General features: G+C 38.9%; 1 protein-coding gene across 5 annotated transcripts in view; it reads right to left on the minus strand.

The window, feature by feature from the left end:
* Positions 1-954: 954 nt before the first annotated feature.
* The window catches only part of MME (membrane metalloendopeptidase), a 106381-nt gene continuing 93602 nt past the window's right edge, over positions 955-13733 (minus strand). For all 5 annotated transcript variants that reach the window (XM_020905836.2, XM_020905837.2, XM_070466557.1 and 2 more), the window contains 2 exons: positions 13475-13551; positions 955-2177 (listed from right to left, as the gene is read on the minus strand). In XM_020905836.2, the coding sequence (XP_020761495.1) occupies positions 2078-2177; positions 13475-13551 (177 nt within the window). In that variant the 3' untranslated portion in view covers positions 955-2077. The remainder of the gene's footprint in view (positions 2178-13474; positions 13552-13733) is intronic.

The following is a 13733-nucleotide window of genomic DNA, read 5'->3' on the forward strand; positions in this document are numbered from 1 at the left end:
TGGGATAATACCAAGTGATTGGGCATAGTTAAGAGAGACCACACCATCCCATACAACTCAACACAGTGCCACGTACAATGAATGATGTCCACATGTGTGAGGGGTGGGCAGGTACTGGTGCTCCGGTCTATCCGGCAGTCTTCTATTTCTAGAGATGAAAAGATCCAGGCACTAGAGATTTCAGAAGGACGGGAGCCTGAGGTTTTTAAGAGCTGGCAGTGGGGACATCCAGTGCTTTATTATAATCTGTACTAGCTGCTCTTCAGTTCTGGTTCTTCAGCTGTTCTGACAGGATGAAAATTAAGTAATTCAGAGATAGCTTTTCTCTTCAGAGCAGGATACTCCAACTATTCATATTACTTGGGAATGTTTCACATTTTTTAAAAGGAAATACACACATAAGTATTTTACTCACAATAAAAGTGGAAGTGATAAAGGAGGAAAAGATGAGGTAGCTGTCCTTGGAAGAGTGAAGTTGACAGTTTGGAGAAGGGGCTTCTCAGGCACTAGTAATGCTGAGTTTCTCAGAGTCCTAGGCTACAGGACGTGTTCAGCTGAAGAAAGTTGACTGAGTTGTATGCTTATGCTTTATGAACTTTTGGTGTATATATCTCAATACCATTAAAAAATGTAAACAGGCATTTTTCAAGAGGTAGGAAAACCAACACTGGTATTTTGGATATTCTATTTTCATGTTTCACTAGGAAAAATAAGGATTTTGGACCTCTTCTGTGAAATATTACTCAAGTAATGAACTGAACTAGCCAACAGGACAGGAAAAGAGAACAGAAAAGCCTCAAGAACTTAACTGCTCTCAGGGACTAGATCCCTGCTCCCAGAACTCCAGGTGAGTTGGAATTTTAGAAACAAGCTCACTGGATATGCAGAAACCTCTTATTTCTATTCAGAAATGCACTTCCAAAGCTGGACGGCTGGCACAATAAGCTTAGTGAATAACGGGTTCACAATTTCAATTTATTATCAAAATATTTCCATCATGACAAATCTGAAAAGACAGGAGATTCAGAGCTACATAAATGCAGTTGTGCCCTTTTATCATAGCCACCCTCAGAGATTTCATTTTGAAAATCCTGCTTATATAATACAATTCTTATGTTATCTTTAAACCACAACTCTTATGTACCTCTAGCCAACTGTCCAGGGGCAGTTTTTAACCCAAAGTTTGTGCTTAGAGCTTTTCATCAATATGATTTATAAGTTTAAAAAGTCTCAAATCTTTATCTGTACATCACTTTACAGACCTTGTTGGTTCATTAACTATTTATCTTGGTCTGAAGCTTCAATATTCAATGGCTACTTATAATAACAATTATTTAGTCATAAATGTAGTTATAATTAAATATAAAAATTATTATTTATACATTACTACAAATCTCTTAAAAAGACCAAGTTTTGAGAGAGAACAAGAAACTGCTTAGAAAATTGCAGGGAGCCTCAAGAATCTCATTATCAGTGAAAGCAGGTATAGCAAAAAACAGTTTTAGACATTCATTTTAGCCCTAAGAGTGCTTAGAATACTCTCAGAATGAATAACTGATGACTGGTAAAATTAGATTAGAACTATGTTGAGTCCCAAGGCCCAAATATGCATAAGAATTCTTTGGAAGAGTTCTGAAGGAGTGTAAATGTTGCAGAAAAAGGTAAAAATAGGTACACAGGCTTCATGTTCTTAACTCTTACACTACTGCTGTACTTTTGGGGCCAAGTGAATTATTCTACCTCTTCTTTCTCCCTTTGATTAGAAATTCCAGTCCACCTCAAGAGACAACATCAAATTGGCAGATCATATGGGAAACTGAAATGAACGGTAATATTCTGTCTAGAGATTAAGCATAATTTACACAGTGAGAATGAGTGATTTGATAGACATTAGGCCCCTCCTCCCTCCACGCCTTTTCCAGAATAACCTAAGTTCATTTTTATTGCCATGCTCTCACCCCTGTGAACTACGTCCATGTAATCAGTGAGCTCTCTGACCCCTTCTCTCTCGGATAGAGTTCCCCATTTCTGTGATTTGGGCAAGTTTAGCCAAGGGCTGCACTGCTTCTTCTGAAGATTACCAAACACGGCATTTCTTTTCTGGATTCATGTATGAATTCTTGCGACAATGGAAGGCTTCTGAAAACTGAGGAGAGTTCTGCAAAGTCCCAATAATCCTGGAAGCAAACAAAAATCACCATCAGCATTTGATACTCACGTCCACACCATGTAAGAGCTCTACAGAATTTACGTAGATCAAGTGAATGAGTTTGGAACTTTCAGTTTAAAAGGAAATTAAAACAAACAAAACAAAAAAACTGGTAGAATGAGCCCACTCCTTTTCACTAACAGAATGTTTAAACAGAGAGATGGTAAACTACAGGAGTTAAGTGCACAGATTTTGAAGACAGGCCACATGCTCTAAATCCCAGTAATGAGCTGTTTTTATTTAGGCTGTCTGTGCCTCAGTTTCCTTTTCTATAAAATGCGTGTAATATTACCTGCATCTTAAGCTTGGTTTGGGGAGTTAATTCATAAATACTCTATATATGTGGTGGTAGGATAAATGAATAATTCAAACTTGGAAGTGCAGTTATTTTAAGAATCTGGTCAAAGAATAAAATCATGATGTCTTAAAAAGCAGAGACATTACTTTGTCAACAAAGGTCCATCTAGTCAAGGCTATGGTTTTTCCAGTAGCCGTGTTTGAATGTGAGAGTTGGACCATAAAGAAAGCTAATTGCTGAAGAAGTGATGCTTTTGAACTGCAGTGTTGGAGAAGACTCTTAAGAGTCCCTTGGACTGCAAGGAGATCCAACCAGTCCAACCTAAAGGAGATCAGTCCTGGGTGTTCATTGGAAGGACTGATGCTGAAGCTGAAACTCCAGTACTTTGGCCATCTGATGCAAAGAGCTGACTCATTGGAAAAGACCCTGATGTTGGGAAAGATTGAATGCAGGAGGGGAAGGGGACAACAGAGGATGAGATGGTTGGATGGCATCACTGACTCAATGGACAGGAGTTTGAGTAAACTCTGGGAGTTGGTGATGGACAGGGAGGCCTGGCATGCTGCAGCCCATGGGGTCACAGAGTTGGACACGACTGAGTGACTGAACTGAACATATCTTGAAAGGTATCACAGTGTAACTTTATGATAGACTTTAAATAGGTATCTGTTGATTTAATAGGGAAGATAACACTTATTTTCCTTTCCCCCTCAAAGAATACCATAGATATCAGAAACTGGATTTAGCCTGAGTAACTGGGAAGGGTTGGCAAAATGCCAATTTCCTCTTATCTCTGAACCCCAATGGGTAAAAACAACACTATCCAACCCACTATTGGCACCAAGCAGTATTTGCAGCGCACGGGTCAGTGATGGAGATGTGATGTTTTCCCATCAACCATGAACCAGCTCCTTCCCTTCTTTTTCCACTGGGACCATCCCACCTCAGCCACCTTGGGTTGGGGGCGTGGGGTTAGGAGGCAAGCAGACTGGAGTGGTCAGAAGACTGTGAACATGTTCTAACTTGCTGAGATCTCCCTACACGGCAGATACATGAATCACATTACTGTTGCTATTTAGTTCCTAAGTTGTGTCCGACTCTTTGAGACCCGTGGACTGTGGCTCATCAGGATCCTCTGTCCATGAGATTTCCCAGGCAAGAATACTGGAGTGGGCTGCCATTTCCTTTTTGAACTGTATACACCCCAGCATTTCTCTCCCCCTCTAACCCATTCTCCACACAGCAGTCAGAGTGATGTTGTAAGTCAGAAAGAGAAAAACAAATATTGTAGATTAATATATATATATATATATGGGGAATCTAGAAAAATGGTACAGATGAATCTATTTGCAAGGCAGAAATAGGCACACAGATGTAGAGAGCAAACCTATGGACACCAAGAGGAAAAGGAGGGGTCAAATGAATGGGGATTGACATATACACACGACTATGTATAAAACAGACGACTAATGAGAACCTAGCGTATAACACAGGGAGCTCTACTTAATGCTCTGTGGTGACCTAAATGGGGAGGAAATCCAAAAAAGAGGGGATATATGTATGACAGATTCACCTTGCTATACAGCAGAAAATAGCACAACATTGTAAAACTATGCCCCAGTAAAAAATTTAGAAGTATTTAAATCAGTAATTCTCTTACTTATAACCTTCTAAGGACTTGAAGAAAATCCAAACTCCTCTCCATCATCTCCAACGTCCTGATGGCTCCAGCCTACCTTCCAGCATCCTCATGGTCTGTTTCCCCTATTCCTCATTAGGCTCAAACTACATGGATCCACCTTCCATTATGCAAACTGGCTAAGCTCTTGCCCTTGTCTGGCCCTACTGTGCCTGCCGACCCCACTCCCTGCAAAGTTACTTCCCATCGACCATGCGGCTAACTCCCCACTGACCACGCGGCTAACTCCTCAGCCCCTGCTTCAACACATCATCTTAGAGGCCTTCTTGGAATACTGTCCATGTGAGCCCCTCTCACTGTACCAGCCCCATCACAGCACTTGTCATGAAATGTAATGATTTTTTTCTCCTTCTTTCCTTCCTGACATACTATCGACACTGTAATCTCAATGAGGACAACATATGGAGTATACTTTGCTCCCTGCTGCTCCACCGCAGCTTAGCACAGTCCTCTTTTATTGCCGAACTCCAGAAATAATGAATAAGCCCATCACCTGGTCATGGTGATTACATGTAGAGAGTAACAGGACATTATGAAGAAAAAGAAAGCTCAGTGTTTTTGGTTTATTTGTTACAATGAACCAACAGGAGGGAAAGAAAGCATTTCCTCCCCCTATTTCATTCCACATCGAATTTGTGAAAGTCCTACTTCCTAATGTGTAACCCATCACCACATCAGTTATTTCTCAAATTTCCCATTCAGGGAGTATGTAAACTTTTTTGGTTGTATGTTTTTGAGGACTCCTAGAGCAATCTTGGGACTGCCCTGGAGGCTCAGACAGTAAAGAACCCACCTGCAATTCCAGAGATGCAGGAGACACAGGTTCGATCTCTGGGTTGGGAAGATCCCCTGTAGGAAGGCATGGCAACCCACTCCAGTATTCTTGCCTGGAGAATCCCATGGACAGAGGAGCCTGGTGGGCTACAGCCCATGGGGCTGCAAAGGGTCGGACACGACTGAGCGATCTCTCATGCATGCACTCAGAGCAGTATTAAAGATCAAAAGGAATCTTCCCGGCATGAAGCGGGGTAGGGGAGAGGGGTAGAGCAGAAGAATTTACATCCATCTGTTCACTGGCTGAAGAGGGAGGTCTCCTCAAGCCTGAAGAGCGGTCCAGTAAAGGCAGGTTGTGTGAATGACAAGGACGTGTCTGCCTCTGTGAGCAGGGTCCAGAGAGGACCCTGGATAGGATGGTCCGTGGCTGTCAGTGAGACTTAACGTCAAGAGCAGTGGTTGCTGCCTAGCTTGACCATGACCAACGGGAGGAAATGGAGCCACTTGACTTCAGATAGGATGAGAGGACTGCAAGGAGGCCAGCACCCATGGCAGCCCAGAGAAGGACGTAATTCCTTGATTTCTAGGCTCATGAGATGCATTTGGATTCCTGTAAGACCCTAAGAAGGAGTACACTGAAAATGACTGAAACTGAATTCCTCACCTCCTGGCGTAGGGTAGAGTTTGAATTAATTTGATTAATAATAATAATAATAATAATAATGCCCATGAGTCATTTCTTACACTTGAAAGTTCATGAACAAATTTACTTGATAACCTGGTCAAAGTGATCATACATATAACAATAGGAAGATTTCAGAAATCAGGGATTTATAGTAGTACTTAGTCTTTAAGGTTCTAGGCTCACAGACTCGGAGTTAGAGAAGGGCTTTGGTTCATTTAATCTGATCCTCTTCCTTCATTAGAAGCCCTAAGTGCTCGCTGAGGGACAGTATGCTGGTGGTCTGACTATTCCTCTAACTGAGGAGCAAGTTCCTGATGGATGGGGTCATGAGCATTTGAGCATCACTGGCTGGAAGAGCTGCTCTCTTTGCTCTTATTTTATTAAAAGTTTTTCAAGGGAACATTATCTTAGATATCACCACATGGGGACAAGTACTTCTGTAAAAATGTCCAAACTCAAGACTTAATTCTACTTCTCTCTTAAAAATATTAAAGAAATTTAAAGGAATATACCTCAAAACAAGAAAGCCCACAATATACCACTGGGAGTTAGCCATGCAATGACACTCAAAATAAAGTACACTCAGCCCTCCGTTTCCATTCCAGGTCCTTTCTTTCCAGCCAAAAACTTCAGTTTAGATAATCTGATTCTGAAACATTAGGTCAATAATGTACCAGGGCTTCATTTACTTTCCCAGGACTCTAATTAGTGCTTGGTTGTTTATAACATCAACTCTTTGGATGGATGACATAAACAATCTATTTCAAAAAGTGGATACATTATCAATTAATGTAAATTTCTTCTCTAAGAATAGGATCATATTTCATCAATTTTTTTAATGCTATATGAAAACTATGCACTGTTTGTGTTTTTAATAACAGGAGACAATAACATCTTTTATTATTTCCTAAAGTAATTTTCTTGAAAATTTTAGTTTATTATATAAAATATATACTCCTGCTATTTTATCAAATTCCTACTGTTTACTACCTTGGCAAATAAACAGTTGTACTGAAAATATCGAAGAGATGTGGAGTTGAACATCATGTAATCAAGAAGGAACTTTATCTACCACATATCTGCCTACTCCTGCTTGAAATTAACTGTTTTTTTAATTACTGAATGAGCTTTTAACAATTTATGAGTTCTCTGAAAATCTTTTCTACTTTTTTAAAACAGACAACAGGGTTACAAGGTTAACTAGCTTCATTCATGAATAAACTGTTCAAATTTATCATTAACTAACATTCATGATTCTTTTAAGGTAAGGTCAACATTAGTCCACATGTGTTTCACTATAAATTCATCAAGAAATAAATGTGTGAATAGATTTCCAGGCATGGGCTAAAGATTAGTAAGTGCTAAAAGAAATTCTACAAGGGCCACTAAAATTCACACCATGTATAAAATATCAGAAATAAACGCTAATATTTAAGGTAAATGGAGGAAACATCAGTATTTCAAAGACGGTTTAGCTTAGGCATGCTGAATCATTGAATGTGCTGTTCTGTGCTTAGTCGCTCAGTCGTGTCCAACTCTTTGCGACCCCTTGGACTGTAGTCCACCAGGCTCCTCTGTCCATGGAGATTCTCTAGGCAAGAATACTGGAGTGGGTTGCCATGCCCTCCTCCAGGGGATCTTCCCAACCCAGGGATTGAACCCAGGTCTCCCGCATTGCGGGCGGATTCTTTACCAGCTGAGCCTCCAGGGAAGCCCGAGAATCCTGGAGTGGATAGCCTGGCCCTTCTGTAGGGGATCTTCCCGACCTAGGAAATAGATCTGGGGTCTCCTGCATTGCAGGTGGATTCTTTACCAGTTGAGCCACCAGGGAACCCCAATCATACAATAATAAGGAACAAAAGAGCCACATTACTTTAAAATGCCTAAATAAATCATTAGAAAGAATATTCTTTTAAAAATATTAGATATTAAGCTGTGGAAAACATTACTAGCATTAATAGTGGTGTAGGATCTATCCAAGAAAAAGAAATGCAAAAAAGAAAAATGGTTGTCTGAGGAGGCCTTACAAATAGCTGTGAAAAGAAGAGAAGTGAAAAGCAAAGGAGAAAAGGAAAGATATACCTATCTGAATGCAGAGGTCCAAGGAATAGCAAAGAGAGATAAGAAAGCCTTCCTCAGTGATCAGTGCAAAGATACAGAAGAAAATAATAGTATGGGAAAGACTAGAGATCTCTTCAAGAAAATTAGAGATACCAAGGGAACATTTCATGCAAAGATGGGCTCAATAAAGGACAGAAATGGTATGGACCTAACAGAAGCAGAAGATATTAAGAAGAGGTGGAAACAATACACAGAAGAACTGTACAAAAAAGATCTTCACGACCCAGATAATCACAATGTGTGAGTACTCACCTAGATCCAGACATCCTGGAATGAGAAGTCAAGTAGGCCTTAGGAAGCATCACTAAGAACAAAGCTAGTGGAGGTGATGGAATTCCAGTTGAGCTGTTTCAAATCCTAAAAGATGATGCTGTGAAAGTGCTAGAAAACTCAGCAGTGGCCATGGGACTGGAAAAGGTCAGTTTTCATTTCAATCCCAAAGAAAGGCAATCCCAAAGAAGGCTCAAACTACCACACAATTGCACTCATCTCACATGCTAGCAAAGTAATGCTCAAAATTCTCCAAACTAGGCTTCAAAAATACGTGAACTGTGAACTTCCAGATGTTCAAGTGGGTTTTAGAGAAGGCAGAGGAACCAGAGATCAAATTGCCAACATCTGCTGGATCATCAAAAAATCAAGAGAGTTCCAGAAAAACATCTATTTCTACTTTATTGACTATGTCAAAACCTTTGACTGTGTGGATCACAATAAACTGTGGAAAATTCTGAAAGAGATGGGAATACCAGACCACCTGACCTACCTCTTGAGAAACCTGTATTCAGGTCAGGAATCAACAGTTAGAACTGGACATGGAACAACAGACTGGTTCCAAATAGGAAAAGGAGTACATCAAGGCTATATACTGTCACCCTGCTTATTTAACTTATATGCAGAGTGCATCATGAGAAACTCTGGGCTAGATGAAGCACAAGCTGGAATCAAGACTGCCGGGAGAAATATCAATAACCTCAGATATGCAGATGACACCACCCTTATGGCAGAAACTGAAGAACTAAAGAGCCTCTTGAAAGTGAAAGAGAAGAGTGAAAAAGTCGGCTTAAAGCTCAACATTGAGAAAACTAAGACCATGGCATCCGGTCCCATCACTTCATGGCAAATAGATGGGGAAACAATGGAAACAGTGGCTGACTTTATTTTTCTGGGCTTCAAAATCACTGCAGATGGTGATTGCAGCCATGAAATTAAAAGACACTTACTCCTTGGAAGGAAAGTTATGACCAATCTAGACAGCATTCTTAAAAAAAAAGAGACATCACTTTGCCAACAAAGGTCCATCTAATCAAGGCTATGGTTTTTCCAGTGGTCATGTATGGATATGAGAGTTGGACTGAAGAAAGAAAGCTTAGTGCCAAAGAATTGATGCTTTTGAACTGTGGTGTTGGAGAAGACTCTTGAGAGTCCCTTGGACTGCAAGGAGATCCAACCAGTCCATCCTAAAGGAGATCAGTCCTGGGTGTTCATTGGAAGGACTGATGTTGAAGCTGAAACTCCAATACTTCGGCCACCTGATGCGAAGAGCTGACTCATTTGAAAAGACCCTGATGCTGGGAAAAATTGAGAGCAGGAGAAGGGGATGACAGAAGATGAGAAGTTTGGATGGCATCACCGACTCAATGAACATGAGTTTGGGTAAACTCTGGGAGTTGGTGATGGACAGGGAAGTGTGGCGTGCTGCAGTCTGTGGGGTCACAAAGAGTTGGATAGGACTGAGCAACTAAACTACTACTACTAGGATCTATAAAATACACTTTATTCTGACTGGAGGATGATTTCAAGCAATCTAAGTATCTAGATTAGCACCCTTACTATTTAGGAAGCAGACATGGGTATCATTTTTGTCTATTTGAATTTACTTTAAAAAATGACCAGACCCTTATATCTTATACAGAAATATTATATCTGAATAACCTTAGAAACACATTTATAGATTGTATAATAAGTAGTATCATAGCAACCATTCTTTGAAGTGACTGTAGACAACTAACAAAAACTAGATTTCCAAATGAAGTCATTTAAAATTCTAGAATATCAGGTTTTTACTTTAAATACCAAAGTTTAAAGTACATAAGACTTTAATTAGGAGGAATAAAATAATTATAGCCTAGACCTAGTGTTGTTTGGGAGCTTCCCAGGTGGCTAAGTGGTAAAAAAAAATCCACCTTTAATGCAAGAGATGCAGGGTCGATCCCTGGGTAGGGAAGATCCCCTAGAGTAGGAAATGGCAACTGGCTCCAGTATTCTTGCCTGGAAAATCCCACGGACATAGGATTCTAGTGGGCTACAGTCCATGGGGGTGCAAAGAGTCAGACAGGACAAAGCAACTGAGCACACACACACACACACACACACACACACAATATGGTTGTATATATTCAACTTTACAGCAACCATACCTGGCCTTATACTTTTGATAGTGTGGTTATTTAAGCATAAAGTTACAAAATCTCCCTTCATTTTAGGAATATTTCTACAGAAACCACTATGCACAATTTTTCAATAGCAACTCAGTGTCTATTAGTTTTTAAGGTTCTTTAAAAAAAAATGTATTTGACTTTGTACAGCCAGGAAGCAGCCTGTTTCCAAAACTAAACGTGACCTCAACCTTTTGCCAAGGAAATCCCTTTATCTCCAGAGAAAATAATAATTTTCCTGGAAAAAAGGTTGGCATTCCACTTACCCTTTTATAAAAAATCAACACATACTTCTCTTATTATGAATGAAAAATAGCCAAAGAGGCATCTTTGGGGCCAGTACAAATAAAATGAAAGTTACAAATAATTTAACAAAATACTGTTTTCAGTTTAAAATTGACGGTAGAAAAGAATTCCTTGTTTACCTATATGATCACTTTCTGGTGATCAGTTACTGACATTTTGAACTATGCAGACATAAGAAATGAGAAAAAAAAAAAACAACGCCAAAACCCTTGACTGTCAGCTAATAGGGAATGACTGCAAAATCCATATGCTTTATTCATAGGAACTCTTATTCTGGTCATATTTCTCCTACATAATAGTTCAGGTACTAATTTTCAAGCACATACATATAATAGAGATTTCATATACATTAACATTAACCCTCCAAGCAACTCTCATTATAACTTACTTCTCATTTTATGTATCAATAAATTGAGACCCAGAGGTTAAGGAAAAGATCATAAATGGCAGAGCCCTGAATGGAACTCGGCGTTTTTCTTAATTCAAGGCTTGCATTCATTTTCTACCATAAACTGTAGAATATGCTTTTTTGAGACAACAAGAATGAAGAAATGGGATGGCTGAAGGCAGGCAATTTCATGATAAGAAAAAAAAAAAAAAAACCTAGGGAAGAGACAACAGGTAGAAAAGCCCTAATAAAAAATTTTAACTGAAAAGTCAAAAAAATCACCATAATGGCTCTGTAGTATAGGAATAACTCCACATGTTATAGCTTCAAGGCCTTCGCTAACCTAATAAACAGTGAAACCGTAAGTATTACTCATAACAAAAATCTGCATCATCAAAAAAGAAAACTTAGGTTTTCTTCAGGATACTGTGTTAATAAGGCAGGAAGTTGGAAAATTTATTTTAACACAGAAATTTTAATCCACTGGTTAAAATAAAAATGGTAATACTCAAGAGACGTACATTAGCTGTCAAAAAGTTAATATGCTACCCCTTGTTCTTTGAGGATGCTGTACATACAAAGTACTGTATTAAAATTACTTAAATTAACCTGGGCTTTTTATGGATATATGCTTTGGTTCATGAGGATATATAGGATATATAAAGCTTTGACAGATTAGATTGTTATGGTGATTTGTGTGAGCTTATAAATACTCTGTTATCCCCAGATTGTTAGACCTTAACTTCTAAAGACTTCAGTAAGGAAAAAAGGCAACTTTAAAAAAGTAAAGCTATTGAATCAGCAGGAATTAACATGGTATTGTAAGTCAATTATACTCAAAAATAAAGAAATGCACTCAGAGGAAAATCTATCAGATTTGTGGTTACCAGGGGGAGGGGAATTGGATGAAGGTAGTTGAAAGGTAAAAACTTTTGGTTATAAAATAAATAAGTACTAGGGATGCGATGCACAACATGACAAAAAATTAATACTACTGATGTTACACATGACAGTTAAGAGAGTAAGACAGAAGAGTTCTCATTATAAGGAAAAGGTATTTTTTCATTTAATTTTGTATCTATTTGAGACAAAAGAAGCTCAATAAAGTTATTAATGTTATGGCAACCCCTTCATGATGTATGCAATTTGAACCATTATGCTATACATCTGAAACTTATACTGTGCTGTATGTTAATTATATCTCAATAAAACTGGAAGTAAAATTAAAAAAAAAAAAAAAGAAAAACCTAAAAATTATAAAACCATGATGAGAATTGGTCCAGGGATTATGCTGCTCATGGCTCACACAGTAAAGGATCTGCCTGCAATGCAAGAGACCGGGGTTCAGTCCCTGGGTTGGGAAGATCCCCTGGAGATGAGAATGGCTACTCACTCCAGTATTCTTGCCTGGAGAATTCTATGAACAGAGGAGCCTGGCGGGGGGCCAGTCTGTGGAGTTGCAAGGAGATGGACATGACTAAGCGACTAACACTTAACTTTTTTATCTAAAAAAGGACATAATTTGTACATCCTAGCAAGGATAAATTTAGTTTGCACCATACATATAATAGGCATACAATAATCAACTGCTGAATGAATGAATTTGAAAGAACTATTAAAGCAAATACTCAATGGTGATGATGATGCAAGAATAAGATGAGTAAATCCTTTAATTTTAAATATGCTTTTTTATTATTTCACAATTGAATGTGTATTTTTTTCAAGAGTGAATGATCTGGGTGGTATGTTGGTGTTTGTTTTAGGAGAAGCTTTTAAAATTAGCCCATTAGCTTTCTTTCGTTCTCAAACTGTTTCCCAATGAGGCTACAGAATGTTTAATTTGTTTCTCACACATTCATGCCTGAGAGGTGCTGCAAATCGGTGGTGAAGAGTGTAGTACCTGAGGAAGGGGCAGGAATTAGGAACTCGGCCCTAAAACAGACACACAGGATTTACAATTTAACATTCAAATGATAGTTGGTTGATCTTCTTTCAGTCTGGTGTTCTCTTAGGCTTTCTAAATGGGGAAGGACTTTAGATACCTTATAATTCAACCTTCTCCTCTGCACAGAATCTTCCCTGCCAGATTGTTCTCTGAACTCTGCTTCATCATGCTCTTTCCTAGAGTTTTGGGGACAACTTTACTCCACGTTGGGACCTTTTAATTACTAGAAAATTTTCCTCTGTATTGAATGGAAATCTTTTTGGAACAGCTGCTCACTGGTTCTAGGGCTTTGCCTTTTGTAGCCTCTTAGAAATGTCTCTGCTAGCTTTAAATAGGGCCGCTGTGACATCTTTGTTGGAATTCATCAACAACTGGGCCTAGGTCATATACAATCTGTGGATAAGAGCAGTCAAGGCTATGCTTGTGTAAACATGACATTTATCTTGATGTGTTCAGTTAATTCTTTCTGAGACCCTCAAAAAAAAAAAAAAAAAAAAAAAAAAGAAAGGAAAAAGAAAAGCACTGGATTTCCAAATTGTACAGAAAACAAGCCTCCAAATCTGAAATCATGGAGCCAATATTGGAGCACTTTGACACTATTGATACCCACACACCTGAAATTGCCTGGACTGTGCACATCTGTTTTAATGGAGTTGAGTGCATACTCCGTCCTGTAGGTTCCACACCACACCTAGGGATAGAAATAGACAAAGGAAAGCAGTGTACTCACGTTGCATCAAGGATTATTTGTTTGGGCAGTATGGAAGAAAAGCAAACTTCCTACTGCAAAAATTAAATAGAAATTCTGCATTCCACAACCAATTACTCTTCAAATAATGTTTAATAAAAGGCAACCAGAAACATAATTATGAT

This window comes from Odocoileus virginianus, chromosome 4, assembly GCF_023699985.2.
Source record: "Odocoileus virginianus isolate 20LAN1187 ecotype Illinois chromosome 4, Ovbor_1.2, whole genome shotgun sequence".
NCBI lineage: Eukaryota > Metazoa > Chordata > Mammalia > Artiodactyla > Cervidae > Odocoileus > Odocoileus virginianus.